A 24,616-nucleotide genomic window follows, 5' to 3' on the forward strand; every position below is an offset into this window, starting at 1 on the left:
ATGAACGAAGCAGCTAGTGTTGAGTCAGAGAGACAGTCCAAGCAGAGAAAGAACATCACTGGCAAAGTGCCAAAAGTGAATGAGCTACGAACAGACATGAGAGATAGTCAGTGTCAGGATGTAGCTGAGGCTAGAGTCGGAAATCGAGAGCAATCAGCTGAAGTTATGAAGCCTAAAAGCCGTAAAGCACCTGTTTTAGCTAAAGAGGGAGAATCGGAGCTTTATGAGACAGTCAAGTTGCTTAGAGAAGAAATGGCTGAAATCAGGAAAAGCTTAGCTAACCCCAAGGGACCTGCCCACCAAACTAAAACAAGTGCTAAGAGAGGATGTGGGGTGTGTAAAGAGCAAGGATTAGGTGACCAGTGTGGACACTGTTTCAAGTGTGGACAGTCAGGGCATTTTTCTAGAGGCTGTAGAAGACAAAGATTGGTAGAGAGATCTGACAGCATGAGGGTGACAATGCAGACTGCCGGGCCCCAGACACCATCAACATCGAGCCAACCAGGAACAGATGACCGGGTGCACGGACTTCTATGTGACCGCATCAGGCAGCTGGAGGCGGAGCTTGAGAGGGGTCGGGAGGCCCGACAGACGGTGAGTGCCACTTATGCCAGCCATCTCTCCCTACATCGTCAAGCTAAGCTTAAGGCCCTCATTGGAAAAAAATGCATCGTGAATTGTTTCTTTGATGGAGTAGCAACAACCGCCCTGTGGGACACGGGTTCACAAGTAACCATCATCAATGAGAGTTGGAGGAGATCCTGCCTTTCACACACCACACTTCGCAGCATGGATGAGCTTCTTGAAGAGAATGAGACTCTTGTTGGTAGAGCTGCAAACCAGACACCCATACCTTTTGCAGGCTGGGTTGAACTGACATTTGAGCTAGGGTCAAACAGAGGTCCACGGCCAGAGCTACATGTGCCAGTCCTAGTCTCCAACGAGCCAGGGGTAGCAGAGCCACCAATTATTGGCTATAATGTCATTGAGCTCATCGTGAAGAATGGGATGGAGCAGCACCCAGAAGTTACACCTGCTGTTGTGAGTGATGCTTTCTCCATCGACTGTAAGAAGACAAACATGCTGATTCAGCTGGTGCAGAGCCACGACAAGCATGACAAGGAGGGTGTGGTGAAAGTGGGAGGACAAAAGACAGTAATTCCAGCCGGGCAGACAAGAGAAATCAACTGTAGTGTAAGGACTGGTCCCCTTTCCACAAAACAGGAAGTCTTGTTCGAGCCAGACGAGATCCAAAAATGGCCCGAAGGTCTGACCATTCCAGAGACTGTTATCTGCCTGTCTAAAGGAAACTGGTCCAAAGTTGCAATCCCTGTCACTAATGATAGTAACTATAACATCATTCTAACACCTCGCACCATTCTGGGTCATGTCCAGCAAGTCAAGTCGATCTACCAGGCTGATGTAAGGCCAGCCTGCACCAATGAGAACACCACTGACACAGCGAGTACAGGTGAAAAGACAGACAGTAAAGCTCGTCGTGTTGAGAGTCAGGAAGAGGATCAAAGACAGCAGGACACACAGAAACATGAGTCATGGGATCCTCCAGTACCAATTGATCATCTGTTACCAGGTCAGCAACAGAAAGTGAAAAAGATGCTACGAGAAGAGTGTAATGCATTCTCAAGGATGAGAACGATGTTGGGTGCATTCCATCTCTGCAGCTGAAAATCAGACTGAGTGACACGACTCCTGTGCGACGCACCTACACCTCAGTTCCAAAACCGCTGCACAAAGAGGTGAAGGAATATCTGGAGGACCTGCTGAATAGAGGATGGATTAGAAAATCCAGGTCTTCATACTCTTCACCGATTGTCTGTGTACGTAAGAAGGATGGAAGTCTACGTTTATGTGTGGATTACAGGGAGCTAAACCAGAAATCCATTCCTGACCGACACCCCATCCCTCGAGTACAAGACCTGCTGAACAGCTTGAGCGGAAGTGTGTGGTTTTCAGTGCTGGACCAGGGCAAGGCATACCACCAGGGTTTCCTGGAGGAAAGTAGCAGACCACTCACAGCTTTTATAACACCATGGGGTTTGTACGAGTGGGTCCGGATTCCCTTCGGCCTGTCCTCAGCCCCAGCAGAGTTCCAGCGCAGCATGGAGGAATGCCTCACAGGTCTGAGAGACGTGTCCTCACAGCCGTATTTAGATGACAACCTCGTCCACAGTAAAACCTTCGAGGAGCATCTAAATGACATGAGGGAGGTGCTACGTCGTTATCAGGCACACGGAGTAAAGCTAACAGCTAAGAAGTGTGAAGTGTTTAGAGACCAGGTGAAATTTCTTGGGAAGATTGTATCAGGAGATGGCTACTGCATGGACCCAGCTGAGATAGCACCTGTGCAAGCACTCAAAGGTCGCAAACCTGAGACAGTTGGAGACCTGAGGAAGATGTTGGGATTCCTGTCCTACTACCGCCAATACATTCCTAACTTCTCACGCATTGCAAAGCCTTTGTACAGCCTGCTGTCCACTGATAAGACCCCAGGTAGTAAAGTCAAAGAGTCAAAAGTAAACAGGAGCAGGGGAAAGCAGAAAAAGTCAGATCAGTCACCCTCAAGCCAGCGAATCATCTGGACAGAAAAACACCAAGAAGTGCTTTGCCAGCTTTTGGAGTACCTGCTGAGTCCACCGCTCCTGGGTTACCCCGATTTTGAAGAGCCCTTTGTGCTTCACTGTGATGCCTCACAGGAGGGACTCGGCGCAGTACTGTACCAGAGACAACGAGGCAGGTTGGTTGTTATCGGTTATGGCTCAAGGACACTAACAGCTCCAGAAAAGAACTACCATCTCCACTCTGGAAAGTTGGAGTTTTTGGCCATGAAGTGGGCCATCTGTGAAAGATTTCGGGAGTATCTTTACTATGCGCCTTCATTCACTGTCTACACCGATAATAATCCTTTAACCTACGTCCTCACAACAGCGAAGCTAAACGCCACGACTCACAGGTGGATTGCTGAGTTAGCAGACTTTAACTTTTCCATCAAGTACAGGCCGGGGAAAGCGAATGGAGACGCTGATGGCTTATCACGTATGCCGCTGGATATGGAGCAGTACATGGAAACCTGCTCACAGGAAATGGAGCCAGAGGTAATCACAACAGTCACGCAGACACTCCAACTAGATTTTTATGAGCGTGAGCCCTGGATGTGTCCAGCCACAATCACTGCAGCAAGTACTGATGTAGAATGTGAAAGAGTAGCCTCACCAGTGAAAGAGATCAGCATTGAGACACTAAAAAAAGCACAAGAAGAGGACCCTGTCATTGGAAAGGTGAGAGAGTTCGTCATCAAAGGACAGTGGCCACGTCTGAGAGACAGGCAGACAGCATTTCCGCTCTCATAAGAGAGAAGACCAAACTGTATGTTAACAAAGATGGCATCCTGTACAGAAAATCGGTGACCAGAAATCAACTAGTATTACCCAAAGTATTCCATCCACTGATTTACAAAGAGTTGCATGAGGAGATGGGACACCTCGGAGTTGAGCGAACACTGAATCTGATCCGTGATCGATTTTACTGGCCGCACATGCAGAGAGACGTGGACCATTATGTGACCAAAGTGTGTAGCTGCTTGAAACGGAAACGCCCAAACAAGCCAACCAGAGCACCGCTGGTTAGTATAGTGACCACATACCCATTTGAAATGGTGTCAATTGACTACCTGCATCTGGAGAGCTGTAAGGGAGGGTATGAGTATATTTTGGTGGTAGTAGACCATTTCACTCGCTTTGCCCAGGCGTATGCTTGCACCAACAAGTCAGCAAAGACAGCGGCTGAGAAGATCTTTGGAGACTTTGTACTCAAGTTCGGCTTTCCTTCGAAACTGCACCATGATCAAGGTAGGGAGTTTGAGAATAAGCTGTTCTCTAAGCTCGAAGAATACAGTGGCATCCAAGGCTCCCACACAACACCTTACCATGCAGCAGGAAACGGTCAGGCTGAGAGATTGAATAGAACACTGCTGTCCATGCTAAGAACTCTGTCAGACGAAGCAAAGGCAGATTGGAAGAGCTCCTTAGCCAAAGTGGTGCACGCATACAACTGTACACGCAGTGAAGCGACAGGATACGCTCCATACTACCTTCTGTATGGGAGAAACCCCCGACTACCTGTTGACATCATGTTCGGTCTGACTCCAAGTGACCAGAGCGCATCTCACAGTGACTATGCCAGCAAATGGAGAAGTCGGATGCAAGAGGCATACAGGATAGCATCACAGACCGCTCAGAGTCACCAAAGTAGAGCAAAGAAGTTGTATGACAAGAAAACACATGGAGTTGAGCTTCAGCCAGGGTGTCGAGTGCTGGTGAGAAACGTCAGGGACAGAGGAGGACCAGGAAAACTCAGATCTTACTGGGAGGAAAAAGTTCATATTGTGATCGAGAGAAAGCACAAAGATAGTCCTGTGTATGTTGTGAGACCAGAGAAAGGAGTGGGTAGGACTAGAGTTCTTCACAGGAACTTGTTATTGCCCTGTGACTTCCTGCCCATGGAAGAAGACAAGTTTGAAAGAAGAAAGGCAAAGACAAAGTCGAACACAGTCAAAAGAAGACGACGTCAGGAAGTGCAGAACGACGGAGAGTCTGAGAGCAGTTCAGATGATGAAAACAACTGGAGATTTATCACCACACATCCGAGAGAGCCGTGTGACTGTGTCAGGAGTCAGCTGAGAGCTAGTGCTGAGGAATTCCAGCCCCAAGCAGCTGAGAGACAACCGGAACAAGACGAGGGAGGTGAACAGCTGGACAGAGAGGATGACATTAAAATGGAGTCAGAGGTGGAGGACAGGGGAGATGCAGAGGCTGAGCAGGTTGAGTCTTCTGATGAAGCAGACGAGATGAACTCTGAAGAGAGGGTGTCAGCTGATGAAGAGGACGAGAGGGACCCTGAGTTGCAGCCAGCTCCCACAAGAAAATATCCTTTACGACACAGACAGCCACCTAAGACACTCACTTACAAAACATTAGGTCAACCATCTGTCACACGTGGGGATGAATGATGTTGTAAAAGTTGATGTGCAGGTGTGAAGACAAGTTCATAGTCACATGTTGAGTTCATTGTTGTGACAAAGTAAGAAGAGAAGTGAGTTCACAGGAAGGTTTTCAAGTTAAGTAAAAACTCTGAGTTTTGTAAGAGGTTTATTCACTTTCAGTTCATGAGATTAGTACCAGGAAGTAGACCGCAAACATATAAGGACACTGAGAAGTAGGTTATGCCTACAGTGTAAATGTGGGTTTAAATGGGTTATGGGCAGAAGTATGGTTATTACCTTTCAGTCAAAGATTCAGATCCTACACAAATGGTGGAGTAGCATTTCAGATGTCACCTGGCCAGTGATGTCTGTTGCTTCCTCATGGCATGAAGAGGGAGATGCATGTCATGTTATGAACTGTTGCTATACAGAAGGAATCTTCTACAGACTGACTCCCAATAATCTGCCTCCAGAACTCATCAGTTGAGGACTACGACCTCTGGGAAACTCGGAATGTCGAGACGACATTTATATTGGAGGGGAGAGTGTGGGACCCATAATGCCTGGCATGCATAGGGACATGGACCCCCCCATTCTCATATTTAATTTATTTAATTTTTGTTATTTTGCATGTAATGTTTTAGTGTGTTGCTGGTGGTTAAAATGAGTGAGGCTCACGCAGGCATTTTTGGGGCAGCTTCGGGGTCTTCGGGGGAAAAAGAGCGCGCAGATTTTTCGAGAAGACCGGGGGTGAAGCATTAGACAGGACGGTAGGCTCCACGTTGTGTGACTGTATTGACCGCTAGATTAAAGTTATAAAAAGAACCCACCCATGCACGCCTGGACATTCAATTATTGTAGCCAAGTGTGCAACACGGAATGTTTCAGAGCACCAGAGTTCAGAACGAGTTTTAATCAAACACCACCTGTTGGAATGATGAATGGATGCATTTTTATTCCTCTGGTGAATAAAAGACACGTGGTGTTAGACTGATTATTAATTATAATTGTTAGACTGGTGTTGGATTTAAAAAGTCTCAATATTTGCCAACAGCCGCACGCTTTAAGAATTTCCCCCGTGCGTGAATAATTCAGAATGAAGAGGGGCGCAGAAGAAAAGGTCGTTCCTCTACGTTTCTGCAGCGACATCACAGTTGTAGAGGGTGTTAGCGGGCGCTAACCAGAGCCAGCACAGCTCACTTCCCTCCCGCCGCTGATGCTAGCTGCAGATTCTTAAAGAGTTTCCCCGTTGAAGCTTAAGGGATCCCTCCAGGGCCGGCCGGGGCGAAGGGCCTGTCATCCTGCCTTATGAAGTGCAGCAGCTTCTTTCTTCTCCTCGCCCTGCCATATTTCTATTTAGCAGGTCTGCGGCCGTGCAGGCTTCAGAAAAACGGATCAGAGTGGATGGTTTGTGAAAAGGGAGGCAGCCGCGGTGAATATGCACTCGCCAAATCAACGCCCAGGACGCACCCTGCGGAGGTCAAGGTGAACCCGAACGGGATCCGCGTGAAGCACAGGGAAGCACTCGCTGCTCCTTCCTGTCGCGCCCGCCGTGCCAAAGGTTCCCTGTTTATCTGAGAGGGGACAGTGAGCACGAGTAGTACCCCACGTGCACCCCCACGTGCACGCGTGGGGCGGCGTTCTGCGTCTCTTCTGAGTTCAAGCGGCCTCTCTTGCTGCCCGTACGCTCGCGCCTCCTTATTTAGATTAACAAACGGAATAAATCCATCATTCAATCCGCATCCATTGTGGAATTGATCCACTTCAATTCCAGGAAGTGCTCTTTGTTGTAAACACAGCATTATTTATCAGGAAGCCAAAGTGTCGTGGCTCATTAAGGACAGCTTGTTATTTATTCACTCTTATTTGATTAAACCCTCTCCCCTCAGATCAGGGCTCCAATAACGGAACCCGACCACCAGACGGTGTTAAGACGGGCACGCAGCTAAACTTTGGGATCTCATTTCGCTAAAAGCCCATTATCGTGATCCCTCGGGGGGGTGCGGGACACGTTAAATTCCAAACAGAGCAAAGCTCCGCGCCCTCTGAAAACCGGGACAAGCTGCTCAAATAAAGGCAAAAGCACAAATGCTGCGACCTGTTCGGCCTCATCGGGTCTCGATAACGGACCGCCGGGAACCCGGACCAGACGAACCCGCTTCGGATACGTCTTGGTTTGGGGAGCTTCGTACAAGAACATCGGCTGTTCCACCAGGAGAAGAAGCCCAAAAGTTCCTCTGGGTCACATCAGGACAACATCTGGTTGAGCCACCATCTAAAAACTGGAGATTTGGGTCTATACCACTATAACACACACACACACACACACACACACCACACACACACACACACACACACAACACACACACATCAGTATCAGTGTTCCAAATCCTGTTTCTTTTTCTGCCAGCTCTTCCTCCAGCGATTACCCCTCATCTTGCCCATGTCCCGCCCTGCTGAGGCAGAGCCGTACTGGGATGGAGCGTTACCGCGGCGATCCAGCTCAGTGGGCTCCATTGCCTCGGCTGAGGAGTACGACAGTGTGAAGTCCCGCAGTGAGCTGATGTTTGAGAAACAGTCTGGGAGACACGGACTGGTGACCCGAGTCACACACGCTGCCAGGACGTTTCCAGAAACATTTAAACACATGAGCTATAGAAGCATCAGTAGCTTCATTTGAGTTCTGAGCTTTGGTGTCTGTGTGGAGCTGTGAAACCACAAGAAGAGGGAGGAGCCATCAGCTGTACGCAGAGATCAAGCCGGCTGTGGATGGAGCCACTACATCATTAAACACATGCGCAACAAGAACGACGACAATGAGCTCAGAGGGTTCAAACAGAGTCCTCAACCCAAAGTCTGATTTAAAAAGATCAAAAGTGGCGTAAATGTCTGGTCCTGACAGGAGAAGGATAACTGGAGCGGCATCGCTCGTACAGTAGACCGACTCTGCCTCTTCCTGGTAACCCCGGTGATGACCTTTGGCACCGTAATCATCTTTCTGAGGGGAATCTGTAACCAACCTCCTCATCTGCCCTTCAAAGGAGCCCCGCATGACTCCAGAGAGGAGAACCCACGCCTGCTGTGATGCACACACACAGCCAGGGCTTTTTCCATCACCATCGCTTCTCTGGGGGAAATGTTGCATTTCTTTATCTTAATAACAACAAATCTTTAGTTTGTTCTATAGGAGCTCCATGTGTTTAGTGTCAAAGACTTCTTAGATTGTGTTCATTGCTGGCACATAAAGAAAAATGCTTTGATTTTACTAAAGTGACACAAACCCATCTCAACACTGTTTTTATATCCTCTATATTATTGTGCGTCGTCTGTGTAACTGTTGTGCTTTATTTCTGCTGGCTTCTTTAATGGGATGTAAACCAGCCTGACATAATACCAGTTGAGTGCTTTATTTGATGTTGCCAAAGGTTTAAAAACAGCCTGAAAGAATAAGAAATTGTGAAAATTTAGAGGATGAATTATACCTGGTGGTATCTGATCTCGAATGGCAAATTTTAGAGTATTTTATAGGGAAGTGAAATAATGTTTGGACCTCTTATCAGGCAAAGAGAAAGTTGCTAAGAACTGCTCTAAAAACACCACCTCAGGGGGACGTTGAAACGTCAATACGTGGATTCATACATTTAGAACTGGACGTTGCACCAGAACTGGAAGCGCGGACTGATACATTTTTAACAGCGGTCCTGCTTCAGCCCTCCGGGGTTAATAACAAAATACGAAAAATACGGAAATTTTAATTTTAGAAACATTGATTGTTGTCGGTTGTTCGCCTTGTCGGCTTTCGCTAAATTGCTAAATACGCGCTAGCATGCATGTTTTAAGCTATGGTAGCGGTATGTTTTACCATGCCCGCGCCCTATAATCCGGAGCGCCTGATGTATGTGTTAAATACAGAAATAGCACCGTAACTGAGGCTGCACCTTTTAATACGGTGCGCCCTTTGGTCGCAAACATACGGTATATAGAACATAGGGCACGTTTGTGCGGGATATCACTCCGCGTCTGCGCAACGACCACAACCTCCTATCTTTAGTATTGCTGCGCCAACTGGTGGTCTTTTGGGTTGAGGATAACGGTGATCTATATGTAGCTATATGTAGCTATAGCGTCATTGGCCTCCACTCCAGCCACTCCTGGTAGTTCCTCAAAAACACTGAGTTTCTAGTGGATGCACAATCTGTGGAAGCCAACATAGAAACTTCTGAAGAGCCAAAGTTCTTGCAACAAAAATATAGTCCCCAATTAGGTTGTTCTGTTATCACACGACCCCGTCCCCATTATCTTAAGAGAATATAAAAGAATGAGTGGAGACAGAAGAGAGAATGAGACGTTTTTGGCGCGTGTCAATCTTGATTTTGTGTTTATTTTTGCAGTAAACTTAAAGGAGGCCTTTTCACTTTATGTTTGATTAAATTTAAGCTGATATTCCATTCTTGACATCTTTAAATTTAAAGTATTCATGGGAATTTTATTTGGTCATTTTGCTTCTTTTTATTTCCTATTCCCACATTTATTCATAGTTTTTATTAGATGGCAATAAATCCTATAACATTGAACAGACTGACTAAAGTCAAATGACCTGTGGTTCCCACCGATAGCCGTCATTCTGATGGGTTTTTGCTGGCTGCAGCTGAAATATTCCAATGCTCCATGTCACAGAGACAGTAAATACTAAACCCTAAAGATTCTGAAGGCATGATGTAAAATAGTAACGTATAATACAGACATTTGAAGAGACAATTAAGAGAATGTTTCCATGCTTCTAAGAGTGGCCGAGGAGCCATTTAGAACTTTATAAAGATGCATTGTGTGATACCAGGAACTAATTTAACTTCAAGGCGAAGCTGCTTCTGCTTTGTCGACCATCGACTGATCTCCTGAAAGTCCACCAGCGCTTTTTAAAAACTGAATTTTTCATCTATGGAGGGAGTAGACGGCAGATGTTTCCACAGATGCTCTTCACCAGTGGTCAGTGAGTGATGCAGCAGATGAGCGGGAGTTGACTGGCTTCAACCAGCTACTGACTCAATGTCTTCAGCCCATAGTGTGGATTCTCTACGAGATCAGACAGCAGCTTCACTCCTGAATCCTGCAGCTGGTTCTGACTCAGGTCCAGTTCTCTGAGATGGGAGGGATTGGACCTCAGTGCCGAGGCCAGAGAGCCACAGCTGATCTCTGATAACCTGCAGCTACTTAATCTAAATAAAGAAGAGAAACTTTTATAAGGTTATAAGTGAAACCAGTATTAATCTGAAAGGTTAATCAAAGGCATGATCTGTAAATATTTAATTTAGTTACAGGTTAAAAAATGATAGTAATATGTAATTACCACAAATCCTCCACTGTTTTATATTAGATTGTAGAAAATTAGGATTTTTGGTTGATGTCTTAGATGTTGTTGACTAAGAGCAGGTTTTTCTCTAATAACAGAGAGATTCGATGAGAAGAGCAAATGTATTATTTTATGAGCTACTTCCACTACTATTATATTCACATACTTCCATATTGTCTTAGATTGCAAGCTGCATTTATTGCATCGTTCATAGAAAGTCAGATTTGTGAGGAGAAAAACTCCAATAAGGTCATTTTCTTTAATGACCATTACAACAGAAGGAGGCGATGAACAAACAGATTTATCTAAAAATGTGTGAAAACTTATGCATGGAAACCTTTTTAAAATGGTTGCATTGTGTAGAATCGGTGTAGAATCAACTTGTTGACTTCTGATTTGGACTCCAATGGAAGTGAGGTGCAACAATTGTGGATGCTGAAAGCTTCAGATCTTCATGAAGGTTTCTGTGGTTGGACTGACCTGCTGCCCCTTTAAGAGGGAGGCAGGTTTGGGCTTCTGGCTGGAATGAAGCCACCTAAGATGAGAATGACTGCAGGCTTTGGGTACCAAGGTTTGACAGGGGGCTCACTTCACACTTGGGCTTTTCTCTTTTTTGGGATGGCTTTTCTCAGTAGAGAAGGGGCATGGCACACTGCAGCAGCTTTCTTTTTGGGTTTGCTAGTTTTCCTTCTGATCTTTAAAAGACAGGAAGAACCATTTGTGATTGGTCTGAATGTTTGGGCGGTTTTGTGGCCAGCCTAAAATAAAACAAGACAAATCTACAACTGATACTTCCTTTCTAGTCATTGATGACCATCCTCACATGGGACAGATTTCCACAACCAATTTAATACTGCAAATCTGTCCTGTGTGGTCTTTTTTCTGAGAACTGTAATACTACGTTTATAACAAAGATCAAACATGTAAACATTTATTGTCCAACTAGTTACACCTGGGAAAGTACTGGATCATCTCTGACTGACCTGAGAGTCTCCAGCTCACAGAGAGGATCCTGGAGAAAACCACAGAGCAGCTTCACTGCTGGATCCTGCAGCTGGTTCTCACTCAGGTCCAGTTCTCTGAGATGGGAGGGATTGGACCACAGCGCCGAGGCCAGAGAGTCACAGCTGATCTCTGATAACCTGCAGTCCCATAATCTAAATAAAGAAGGGAAACTTTTATAAGGTTATAAGTGAAACCAGTATTCATCTGAAAGGTTAATCAAAGGCATGATCTGTAAATATTCAATTTAGTTACAGCTTAAAAAATGATAGTAATATGTAATTACCACAATTCCAACCTCTCAGGTTTGCACTGTTCCAAAGGAGAATATATATTGTTCTGGCCCTCACTCTTCCCAGGTTCTCCCACCTCTTTCCCTCCCATCTCATCATGGAGATCCATCTCACCTGTGGCTCATCTTTAAAGGCACAACCTGTCTTAGATGACTTCCTGTCTCCCTCACCATCTCCCTCCTCGTTGGCTGGTGTCTACCAGGCACCCTCACCTAGTTTTGTCTAATTTTGGTTACCATCTGTCGGCTTTTTCATTGTCCTTAAATCAATTTATCATGAATAAGTGGTCCCCGTGTGGCCCTCCCTCCTGAAGGAACTGGGCACAACACACACACTCAGAAAGTGTGAGGACCCTCGGATGGAACAATGGACATTTTTGAGAATGGTGTTTACCTCAGAGTTTCCAGTCGGCAGTTTGGAAAGTGGAGAAAACCACAGAGCCGCTTCACTCCTGAATCCTGCAGCTGGTTCTGACTCAGGTCCAGTTCTCTGAGATGGGAGGGATTGGACCTCAGCGCCGAGGCCAGAGAGCCACAGCTGATCTCTGATAAACTGCAGTTAATCAATCTGAAAAATGCAGGATGAGGTTATACGGTGCAGGTCTGCATGTAATCTGCGTCAGTACTAAACCTACGTTAGTTCTTAGTTGGGTCAGACCTGAATTCACAATATTCCAAGGAATGTTTTTAATGTGGTGCATCACAGCAGTGTTGAGAACAGCCTCACTTCACCATCTTAGCAGCTGGTATATAGGTAGAAAAATGAAGACTGACCTGAGCGTCTCCAGTTTACAGTTTGGACTCTCCAGTCCAGAACAGAGCCGCTTCATTCCTGAATCCTGCAACGTGTTGGAGCTCAGGTCCAGAACCCTCAGATGGGAGAGGTTGGACTTCAAAGCTGAGGCCACAGAATCACAGCTGGTCTCTGATAACCTGCAGTCCCATAGGCTAAAATAACAATTATTTTGAGAGAAGACAAATAAAAATCAACATGTACCAGAGCAAAACACAGCTTACAAGCAACAAACCTCTGGTCCTGCACCGGCTTATCTGCCGTATGTTCCTATTTTGGGTTCTTTCAGGGCGGTTGGACAAGATCTACACCGTATGTAAAGTGTGTGTAGGTCAAAATACCTTCCAGGTTTGTGAGACCACATTTCTCAATAGCACTCAACTCTTGTCAGGAGTTGGGACAAAGCGACCCACTCCTGATAGCTTGTGGGCGATGCTGCAGCGACCCTGCAATCCCTACACTCTCTGGTGAAACCAAATCAAAGGTTTTAGACACTGCTGGATGCTGGAAGGGTGGCTATAGTCTGGACGCATCGTTCCCCTGACTGCACATTTCTCCAACAATGATTGGCAGCTGGTGTCACTTGTTCTCCAGATGAGAGAAGGAAAGAGAGCCCCCCACAGTGTGTTTGATTGCCCCACTGCAAGCTCAATGCTGCCAGAAAACATTGCAGGAGCATCAATTCCCCTCAGGGCATCAACAAGGAGCTCAGGAAAAGGTGCAGCTGCCACCTACTAGAGACAAGCACACTGAGCTGAGATTCAAAGCCCTCTCCTCCCAAGAGAAGAGCTTGTTTGTTGGAGGCTCTTCTGGGCGATACCTGGTGCCACAGCTCCAGCTCAGCCCGTCTCTGGAGCTGAGGTGGAGCTGAGCAAGTTTCATGGTTCTCCACCACTTCCTCTCGCTGAGGACCTTCTCAGCTGGTGGTTTCTGCTCCACCTTCCAAGTTGAGCAGGTGATACTTCTGCATTCCTGCCACCAGTGTCTCTGCAGAAAGAGTCTTCTCTACTGTTTTATATTAGATTGTAGAAAATTAGGATTTTTGGCTGATGTCTTAGATGTTGTTGACTAAGAGCAGGTTTTTCTCTAATAACATAGAAAGATTCGATGAGAAGAGCAAATGTATTATTTCATGAGCTACTTCCACTACTATTATATACACATACTTCCATATTGTCTTAGATTGCAAGCTGCATTTATTGCATTGTTCATAGAAAGTCATATTTGTGAGGAGAAAAACTCCAATAAGGTCATTTTCTTTAATGACCATTACAACAGAAGGAGGCGATGAACAAACAGATTTATCTAAAAATGTGTGAAAACTTATGCATGGAAACCTTTTAAAATGGTTGCATTTTGTAGAATCGGTGTAGAATCAACTTGTTGACTTCTGATTTGGACTCCAATGGAAGTGAGGTGCAACAATTGTGGATGCTGAAAGCTTCAGATCTTCATGAAGGTTTCTGTGGTTGGACTGACCTGCTGCCCCTTTAAGAGGGAGGCAGGTTTGGGCTTCTGGCTGGAATGAAGCCACCTAAGATGAGAATGACTGCAGGCTTTGGGTACCAAGGTTTAACAGGGTGCTCACTTCACACTTGGGCTTTTCTCTTTTTTGGGATGGCTTTTCTCAGGAGAGAAGGGGCATGGCACACTGCAGCAGCTTTCTTTTTGGGGTTTCTAGTTTTCCTTCTGATCTTTAAAAGACAGGAAGAACCATTTTTGATTGGTCTGAATGTTTGGGCGGTTTTGTGGCCAGCCTAAAATAAAACAAGACAAATCTACAACTGATACTTCCTTTCTAGTCATTGATGACCATCCTCACATGGGACAGATTTCCACAACCAATTTAATACTGCAAATCTGTCCTGTGTGGTCTTTTTTCTGAGAACTGTAACACTACGTTTATAACAAAGATCAAACATGTAAACATTTACGGTCTAACTAGTTACACCTGGGAAAGTACTGGATCATCTCTGACTGACCTGAGAGTCTCCAGCTTACAGAGAGGATCCTGGAGAAAACCACAGAGCAGCTTCACTGCTGAATCCTTCAGCTGGTTCCCAGTCAGTTCCAGAACCCTCAGATGGGAGGGATTGGACCACAGCGCCGAGGCCAGAGAGTCACAGCTGATCTCTGATAAACTGCAGCACCACAGCCTGGAAAAGGAATAAATGGGGCAAATAAAAACACATTTCTAAATATGAAAATGAAGAGAAAAGCAGAAAATGTAAAGAAATTTAGGAAAGACCAACAGAGGCCTCCTGACCTGAGCGTCTCCAGTCTGCAGTTTGGATGCATCATTGCAGAAGACAGTAACTTTACTCCGGCATCTGTCAGGTTAAGGTTCCAGCTTAAGCTCAGCTCCCGTAGATGAGAAGGGTTTGACGTCATTGCTGAGGCCACAACTTCCCAATCACTCTTTGAAAGAAAACGACCATACAGTCTGTTGTGTATGAAACAAAAATAGTGAGTCAAACTTTGGGATTTCTCATCAACTTATCTGAGAATCGACCTCAACACAAATGTAGCTCATTTCCTGGAAAAGCTAAATTCAACACCGTAGAGCAACAGTTTGAACGACCATCAGATCTGAAATGCAACTGAAATATTCTTAACATTTGTCTTATTTTAGAACAGCTCATAATTACTCAATATTTAAAATGATTGTAGCAAATGGTTTAAAGAAACGTGCATCTTTTTATCTGTCTATCGGCTCTTTGGATATTTTGCATTTCATCCAATTTGTACGATGGTGCGTCAAGTCTTAATTCAGCGATCCGATCGATGACATCAGAGTCTCTGGTTGCATCGATTGCCCTCAGCTTCTGTTATATCTGCCTGTTTTCATTCAAATCATTTTCACTGCACCTTTTGTTGCTAGTGATGAAGTTGCCACCTAACGGGTGTGGAAAGGCTCAAACAACTTTGTGGGTCACATAAAGGCTCCAAACGGAACCGCCACAAAGACCTAAAACACCCATTTAAACCAACGAGGCCGGCTGGTTTTACGTTGAACAAATGAAGCAAAATAGTCACGTGTCATTAGTTAAAATGTGTTTTTCTGTCGTTAGAATACGATGTAAACAAACAAACAAAAGTGATTTAATGACATGACAGTAATTTCATGATAGTCAGTTAACTTGTGGCTCCTATTATTCCTGCCTTATGTTGGTTTGTCTGGATTGACCTTTGAACTTATATCCAGCCAGTGTTGAACATTTCTGGATGAATTGTTGTTTTTAATTTATGGACGCTGCAATGGAGATAAAGAATTGAAGGAATGACCACTGGAGGGGGTATTGCTACCTGACATGATCCACTCGCTTGATTTAAACGCCGATGTCCGGCACCAGAAATCTTTACTTACACGGCCTTCCTGCAGTTCCTCACAGCTGGAATCAGGCGACGTCGTCCCTCATCTGAGGTGTTGAACTGCTGCAGGTTCAGCTCATCCAGAACCTCCTCTGACATCTGCAGCAGGTAGGCCAGAGCTGAACAGTGGATCTCTGACAGTCTCCTCTCTGATTTCTTCTCTGACTTCAGGAACTCTTGGATCTCCTGATGGACTGACTGATCCTTCATCTCCATCAGACAGTGGAAGATGTTGATGCTTCTTTCTGGGGAGATTTCATCACTGTTTAGCTTCTTCAGGTTGTTGAGGACCTTCTGGATGGTTTCTGGGTGGCTGTTCCTCTGATCCAACAGTCCACCCAAGATCCTCTGATTGGACTCCAGAGAGAGACCATGAAGGAAGCGAACAAACAAGTCCAGGTGGCCATTTTCACTTTTGAGAGATTTCATTAGTGCTCTCCTGAGGAAGTCATCAAGAGATGTGACTGGATCGTAATTTGTGAACGACCATGAAAACCGGGAAAAGCGGATTGGTTTCATATATTTTAGGAACTTATTTATAACCACTGTGTCTTTCCTGGTGTAACGGTGGAACATGTAGACGGCAGCCAGAAACTCCTGAACGCTCAGATGAACAAAGCAGTAGACTGATTTCTGGAAGATCACACTCTCTCTCTTGAAGATCTCTGTACAAACTCCTGAGTACACCGACACCTCGGAGACGTCCAGTCCACATCGCTCCAGGTCTTCTGAGTAGAACATGATGTTTCCTTTCTCCAGATGTTCAAACGCCAGCCGACCCAACTTCAGAAGGAGTTTTTTATCAGCCTTAGTCAGTTCCTCTGGTCTCTGCTTTCCTCCATACTTCTGCTTCTTCCTCTTTATCTGAACCCTCAGGAAGTGTGAGTAGAGGTCAGTCAGGGTTTGGGGCAGCTCTCCTCTCTGGTCTCTGGTCATCATGTCCTCCAGAACTATAGCAGCGATCCAGCAGAAAACTGGGATCAGACACATGATGTGGAGGCTCCTGGAGGCCTTGATGTGTGAGATGATTCTCTTGGACAGATCTTCATCACTGAACCTCCTCCTGAAGTACTCCTCCTTCTGGGAGTCAGTGAAGCCTCGTACTTCTGTGATCCTGTCAACACACGAGGGAGGAATCTGATAGGCTGCTGCAGGTCTGGAGGTGATCCAGATGAGAGCTGAGGGAAGCAGGTTCCCCTGGATGAGGTTCACCAGGAGCACCTCAACTGACGATACTTGTGTGACATCAGAGATGACCTGATGTTGTTGAAACCCAGTGAAAATCTGCTTTCATCCAGGCCATCAAAGATGAACAGAAGTTTCCAGACAGTCAGATCTTCTGCTCTGATCTTCTGTAATGTTGGATGGAAAACATGAAGCAGTGAGAGAAGACTGTGCTGCTCATCTCTGATCAAGTTCAGCTCCCTGCATGAGAGCGGAAGCACCAGACTGATGTCTTGGTTCTCCAAACCTTCTGCCCAGTCCAGACTGAACTTCTGCACTGAGAAGGTTTTTCCAACGCCGGCGACACCGTTGGTCAGAACCACTCTGATGTGTCTCTGTTGCTCAGATAAGACTTTGAAGATGTCCTGGATGTTCTTCTTGGAGGTTCTCTCAAGCTGTCTCACCTCATGTTGTGTGTCCACCTCCTCACTTTGTCCCTCAGTGATGTAGAGCTCAGTGTAGATCTTGTTCAGCAGGGTTCCACTTCCTGCTTCATTAGTTCCTTCAGTCACATGTTCACATCTTCTCTTCAGACTCATCTTATGTCCTTCTATCACCTCCTGCAGATCACTTCCTGAACATAAGTAAACCAATGATTTCCATCAATAATAAATCATCAACACAACTCCAAATTCATGACATCACAAATTAAATCTCATATTGAACAGTTTTACTTTGTTTGGGCTTCATTTCAGCATCTCCAGATCTGCTTCCAGATTGTGAACAAGAGGACTCTCCTGGTGGAGCTGCCTGGTCCCAGTTTGATAGGATGTGCTCCCCCCTCTCACTATGAAACACATCTCTATTAGTCCTTTGATTTATAGGATGAAAGAACCTGATCAAGACTCAATATTGTTCCAGCATTTATGTCTGAATTCATCTTTCAGTTTAAACCTGATTCTTGTTTGTAATCAACAATATTCACATTAAGTCTGTAACTATATGACTGTCTGAGGTTTAAGTGTTAAACATCTCCAATAATAAACTCACAACCTGCTGCTGTTAATGTGACTAACAGCTGCCACACAAACACATCATCACGCTTTAGTTTTCTTACATTTTGTCTGAACTTCTGAAGTTTATTCCTCTACCTATGGACCATTCACTCTTCAGGGACACCCTGCTGGGCTTTGTGGACTCTGCTCTGTCCTCGTCCATCCTGAGGAAACATCAGAAATAGTGATGAGACTGTGATGAAGTTAAATAATCTGTAGAGGTTGGAGTTCAATAATCCCAATTCACTGCATTTTTATCAAACAGGAACATTTCTAATCCATTCTGGATAACAACTGAATCAATAAATCAATGATGTCTCTGTATAATTTTCATGTTTTCAGAGTTTAAGCTGCTTTTTTTAACTGTTCCCTGCAGTGAGAAAAGAACTGGCCCCTTTTCCAGCCCCTCATCCTGCAGCACTGAATGTGCTCTAAAGTTCTTTCCAGAGCAAACGTCTCTGCACTTGCAGCAACATGTTGTAGTCATGGATCCGTGAGGAGAACCGGATACAGGAAACGCCCCCACTTTGATCCCAAAACCCAACTGGTGGCAACGGTGGTCCGGCAACGACGGGGACGCTGGTCCATCGGCCCGACAACACTGGTTTTCCACAGGCCAACATGGTGAAAGGACTGTCTTCAGCTCAGCCACTAAATTATCTGGTGCTAGAAAACATACTAGTCAGGACTTTTTAACTTCCCTCCTTTGTTCCCCTCTTCAATTATTTCTATGATCCAAGAGAGTGTTCTCGCCGCTGACTTCCCACGCCAAGTCACTGACTTAAAAGCACCAAAAAGCAGGTTTGAACTGCTCAGCCGTCCGTTTGAGGTTGAGGTGGAAAGCTCAGCACCAAAGCTCCAAATGGAGGTGATTGAGCTCCAATGCAGTGATGCCCTGAAGGCAACACATGGGGCAGTGGGTGCTGCGGAGTTTGCCCGTTTCCTCCCCGACACACATCCAGGCTGCTCCAACGTTGCCTGTGTTTGGCAGCACAGACCTGCGGGAACAACTGCTTTCTTTGATGAAGCTGAACAAAACATCACACAGAAGTGGACTTCCTGCTGAACACCTTCACTCAATTGTGAGGAGTTCCTCAGCTCAGAGCCGGACCCCCAACATTGATGAACTCGTCCAAAAGATGAGACACCACCAAGTATCAGCCTCAAACAAGTGAACATTAAGGTGCAATAACACATTTACAATTATTACTCAGCTCAAGTTTAAAAGTTAAAGGTAAATTTAGCCCACTTTTGCTAAATGAGAAAATCTACTGATGGTGCCTTGAATAATACCGCTTCATTCATTTAATGTTCATGTTATGGGGATTTTTATAGAAAGCAAATTTGTCTTTTGTGCCTCTTGAAGATTAAAAATGACTGACAGAGCCATAAGAAACTATTGCTTTATTTATCTGATCATATTGTAATATATTTGTTAGGTTTTCAGTTGGTTCAGTTTGGTTCACTAGACCAGGGGTCACCAACACGTTGCCGCGGGCACCCGGTCGCCCGTCAGAACCACCTGAGTCGCCCACCGGCCTGTTCTAAAAATAGCTCAAATAGCACCACTGACCAATGAGTTGCACCTCATTTATTTTGTTTGCTATTCGTGTTTAAATCACACTTACAAACTGGAAATAACAATATATTAAAAAAAACTTTAAAAAATGTTTAATATAAATGAACTATGACCTAGTATAGTTCAAAGGTTAGTATGATGGGCATGACCAAAACGTAGTGTCTACGCAGATCGCTACGACCAAACAGCCTAGCGGGCGCAGCCAAAACGAGGAGACGACTGACCCATAAATAGATGGCAGAAAAAAGAAAGAAGACGGATCATTTTCACCACGAGAGTTTCTTTCTCCACAAGAGAAGAACTTCTCACTCTCCTGCCCCTAAAGACAACTACGAGGGGAGTTGACACATATAACGAGGGGAGTTGACATATATAACGAGGGGAGTTGACACATACAACGAAAGGAGTTGACATATATAACGAGCCCACTACAGACGGGGCTATGAGCGGCCGACTACAGACGGGGCTCCCGCTATGAGCGGCCCACTACAGACGGTGCTCCCGCTATGAGCGGCCGACTACAGACGGGGCTCCAGCTATGAGCCGCCCACTACAGACGGGGCTCCTGCTGTGAGCCGCCCACTACAGACGGGGCTATGAGCGGCCCACTACAGACGGGGCTCCTGCTATGAGCCGCCCACTACAGACGGGGCTATGAGCGGCCCACTACAGACGGGGTCCCGCTACAGACGGGGCTCCCGCTATGAGCCTCCCGCTACAGACGGGGCTCCCGCTGTGAGCGGCCCGCTACAGACGGGGCTCCCGCTGTGAGCGGCCCGCTACAGACGGGGCTGCCAGTCTCCTCATCTGCAGTGGGCGCTCCGTGTCAGAGAGTGACAGGACAGCAGGAGAGTGCACTCAGTGGCTTTATTCAATAACAAAGGCAATCAAGTTTGGGTATCTGAGATAACAAAGAATGTAGATTCAGGTTTACGGAATGGTTAAATTATACATTTAATGCAAACAAATCACCATCTGAACTCAAAGGAAATTACTTACATGCCGCATGGGCATCAACGCATCGCTGGCTGCCTTCTTCAGAAGTTCATAATACAACAGACCAAGAAGAAGAAACAATGGCCGCCAAACCTATTTATAGGGCCCGAGGACCTCCCCAGCTGCCCAGGCACTGCCTGAATAAAATAAAGATTCTGTTGGTTCTGTTGGAGGAGCTGCCAACTGAATCTGGTGACCTGCTCCTACACACAGAAATCTGATGGCTCAGCAGGGGACGGATTCTGCTTCCTTTTTTGTCCCTTTTGAGTGAAATAAAAGAGTTCATGCAGTCCAGAGGGGAAGACGCCGCGCTGCTGGAGGACACTGGCTGGACACTGGACCTTGCATTTTTAACGGACATTACTGGGAAACGGAACAGTTTGAACTGGGAGCTGCAAGGCAAAGGTGAGACTGTTGCTGATAGGATCAGTGCTGTAAATGCATCTAAAGCCAAGATGAACATTTTCTCTGTGCATTTCCAGAACAAAAGGTGCTGCACTTCCCCTCTGTGCAGATGGTGCTGAGAGACAACGCTTCTGCATGTGAGGCTTTGGACTAAAGCGCAGAGAAAGTGCTCTCAGCTCATAAAAAGAGTTGGGCAAGAGCTTGAGAACAGGTTTTGGGACCTGGATCAGCTTGAGCCATGTGTGTCCTTCATTTCTAACCCTTTCATAAACGTGGACATATCATGCATTGCTCAGCAGTTCAGTGCAACCTTCAGCCTGGATGCTGCACAGATGCAAATTGAAATTGGAACATTGTGAAATGAGCTGCAGCTCAAAGCCTCTCAGGCTGCACCAAACTTTTGGTGCCTTGTTGACACAGAAAAGTACAGTGGTGTATGTACAGCAGCTATGAAGGTTGCAAGCCTTTTTGGTTCGACCTCTCTTTGTGAATCAGCCTTTTCTGACATGAACTTCATCAAGAACCAACACAGAAGACGCCTCCCTGATGCACATCTGCCAGACTCACTCAGAGCTGCACTGTCAGTTCCCCACCAGAGCACAACACTGGTAACCGCAGCAACGCGCCAGGCTTCCCCCCAACGGACAAAGAAACGGACACCAGATTTGGTGTCTCCTTCAGATTGTTGTCATGTGTTTGTAAAATGGAACAATTGTTTATGTTAAAATGTTCATGTGAAAATCTGCAGACTGAAGTGTGAAGTTCAAAATAATCAGATTTATTTTAAAATCTGAAAGTTTATTTTTGTATTTTACGTGATCCAGCATTTATGTCTGAATTCATCTTTCAGTTTAAACCTGATTCTTGTTTCTAATCAACAATATTCACATTAAGTCTGTAACTATATGACTGTCTGAGGTTTAAGTGTTAAACATCTCCAATAATAAACTCACAACCTGCTGCTGTTAATGTGACTAACAGCTGGCACACACAACACATCATCACGCTTTAGATTTCTTACATTTCCTCTGAACTTCTGAAGTCTATTGATCTACCTATGGACCGGTCACTCTTCAGGGACACACAGCTGGGCACTGGGGACTCTGCTCTGTCCTCGTCCATCCTGAGGAAACATCAGAAATAGTGATGAGACTGTGATGAAGGTAAATAATCTGTAGAGGTTGTAGTTAAATAATCCCAATTCACTGCATTTTTATCAAACAGGAACATTTCTAATCCATTCTGGATAACAACTGAATCAATAAATCAGTGATGTCTCTGTATAATTTTCATGTTTTCAGAGTTTAAGCTGCTTTTTTTAACTGTTCCCTGCAGTGAGAAAAGAACTGGCCCCTTTTCCAGCCCCTCATCCTGCAGCACTGAATGTGCTCTAAAGTTCTTTCCAGAGCAAACGTCTCTGCACTTGCAGCAACATGTTGTAGTCATGGATCCGTGAGGAGAACCGGATACAGGAAACGCCCCCACTTTGATCCCAAAGCCCAACTGGTGGCCAACGGTGGTCCGGCAACGACGGGGACGCTGGTCCATCGGCCCGACAACATTGGTTTTCCACAGGCCAACATGGTGAAAGGACTGTCTTCAGCTCAGCCACTAAATTATCTGGTGCTACATAAACATACTAGTCAGGACTTTTTAACTTCCCTCCTTTGTTCCCCTCTTCAATTATTTCTATGACCCAAGAGAGTGTTCTCGCCGCTGACTTCCCACGCCGAGTCACTGACTTAAAAGCACCAAAAAGCAGGTTTGAACTGCTCAGCCGTCCGTTTGAGGTTGACGTGGAAAGCTCAGCACCAAAGCTCAGAATGGAGCTGATTGAGCTGCAAAGCAGTGATGCCCTGAAGGCAACACATGGGGCAGTGGGTGCTGCGGAGTTTGCCCGTTTCCTCCCCGACACACATCCAGGCTGCTCCAACGTTGTCTGTGTTTGGCAGCACAGACCTGCGGGAACAACTGCTTTCTTTGATGAAGCTGAACAAAACATCACACAGAAGTGGACTTCCTGCTGAACACCTTCACTCAATTGTGAGGAGTTCCTCAGCTCAGAGCCGGACCCCCAACATTGATGAACTCGTCCAAAAGGATGAACACCACCAAGTATCAGCCTCAAACAAGTGAACATTAAGCTGCAATAACACATTTACAATTATTACTCAGCTCAAGTTTAAAAGTTAAAGGTAAATTTAGCCCACTTTTGCTAAATGAGGAAATGTACTGATGGTGCCTTGAATAATACCGCTTCATTCATTTAATGTTCATGTTACGTGGATTTTTATAGAAAGCAAATTTGTCTTTTGTGCCTCTTGAAGATTAAAAATGACTGACAGAGCCATAAGAAACTATTGCTTTATTTATCTGATCATATTGTAATATATTTGTTAGATTTTCAGTTGGTTCAGTTTGGTTCACTAGACCAGGGGTCACCAACACGTTGCCCGCGGGCACCCGGTCGCCCGTCAGAACCACATGAGTCGCCCACCCTGCCTGTTCTAAAAATAGCTCAAATAGCACCACTGACCAATGAGCTGCATCTCATTTATTTTGTTTGCTATCTTGTTTAAATCACACTTATACATAAACTGGAAATAACAATATATTAAAAAAACTTTAAAAAATGTTTAATATGAATGAACTATGACCTAGTATAGTTCAAAGGTCAGTATGATGCGCATGACCAAAACGTAGCGTCTACGCAGATCGCTACGACCCAACAGCCGAGCGGGCGCAGCCCAAACGAGGAGATGACTGACCCATAAAAAGATGGCAGAAAAAAGAAGAAGACGGATCATTTTCACCACGAGAGTTTCTTTCTCCACAAGAGAAGAACTTCTCACACTACTGCCCCTAAAGACAACTACGAGGGGAGTTGACACATATAACGAGGGGAGTTGACATATATAACGAGGGGAGTTGACACATATAACGAGGGGAGTCGACACATATAACGAGGGGAGTTGACATATATACGAGCCCACTACAGACAGTGCTCCCGCTATGAGCGGCCCACTACAGACGGGGCTCCCGCTATGAGCGGCCCACTACAGACGGGGCTCCCGCTACAGACGGGGCTCCCACTATGAGCGGCCCACTACAGACGGGGCTATGAGCGGCACACTACAGACGGGGCTCCCACTATGAGCGGCCCACTACAGACGGGGCTATGAGCGGCCCACTACAGACGGGGCTCCCACTATGAGCGGCCCACTACAGACGGGGCTATGAGCGGCCCACTACAGACGGGGCTATGAGCGGCCCACTACAGACGGGGCTCCCGCTATGAGCGGCCCACTACAGACGGGGCTATGAGCGGCCCACTACAGACGGGGCTATGAGCGGCCCACTACAGACGGGGCTCCCACTATGAGCGGCCCACTACAGACGGGGCTATGAGCGGCACACTACAGACGGGGCTATGAGCGGCACACTACAGACGGGGCTCCCACTATGAGCGGCCCACTACAGACGGGGCTATGAGCGGCCCACTACAGACGGGGCTATGAGCGGCCCACTACAGACGGGGCTCCCACTATGAGCGGCCCACTACAGACGGGGCTATGAGCGGCCCACTACAGACGGGGCTATGAGCGGCCC

At 46.0% G+C, this 24,616-nt stretch overlaps 1 protein-coding gene across 14 annotated transcripts in view; it reads right to left on the bottom strand.

The window, feature by feature from the left end:
• Positions 1 to 24,616, bottom strand: part of LOC130537198 (ribonuclease inhibitor-like) — a 180,748-nt gene that overhangs the window by 39,089 nt on the left and 117,043 nt on the right. For 9 of the 14 annotated variants that reach the window (XM_057053804.1, XM_057053799.1, XM_057053798.1 and 6 more), the window contains exons 1-8: positions 22,029 to 22,132; positions 17,707 to 17,819; positions 15,804 to 17,606; positions 14,703 to 14,879; positions 14,419 to 14,592; positions 12,418 to 12,591; positions 12,038 to 12,211; positions 11,333 to 11,506 (exon numbers count right to left, since the gene is read on the bottom strand). In XM_057053804.1, coding sequence (XP_056909784.1) covers positions 11,333 to 11,506; positions 12,038 to 12,211; positions 12,418 to 12,591; positions 14,419 to 14,592; positions 14,703 to 14,879; positions 15,804 to 16,798 — 1,868 coding nt within the window. In that variant the 5' untranslated portion in view covers positions 16,799 to 17,606; positions 17,707 to 17,819; positions 22,029 to 22,132. Of the gene's footprint in view, positions 1 to 11,332; positions 11,507 to 12,037; positions 12,212 to 12,417; positions 12,592 to 14,418; positions 14,593 to 14,702; positions 14,880 to 15,803; positions 17,607 to 17,706; positions 17,820 to 18,089; positions 18,199 to 22,028; positions 22,133 to 24,616 lie in introns of those variants that run through there. The other 5 variants (XM_057053794.1, XM_057053796.1, XM_057053795.1 and 2 more) reach the window with 3 other exon arrangements.

Source organism: Takifugu flavidus, chromosome 14, assembly GCF_003711565.1.
Source record: "Takifugu flavidus isolate HTHZ2018 chromosome 14, ASM371156v2, whole genome shotgun sequence".
NCBI classification, from domain to species: domain Eukaryota; kingdom Metazoa; phylum Chordata; class Actinopteri; order Tetraodontiformes; family Tetraodontidae; genus Takifugu; species Takifugu flavidus.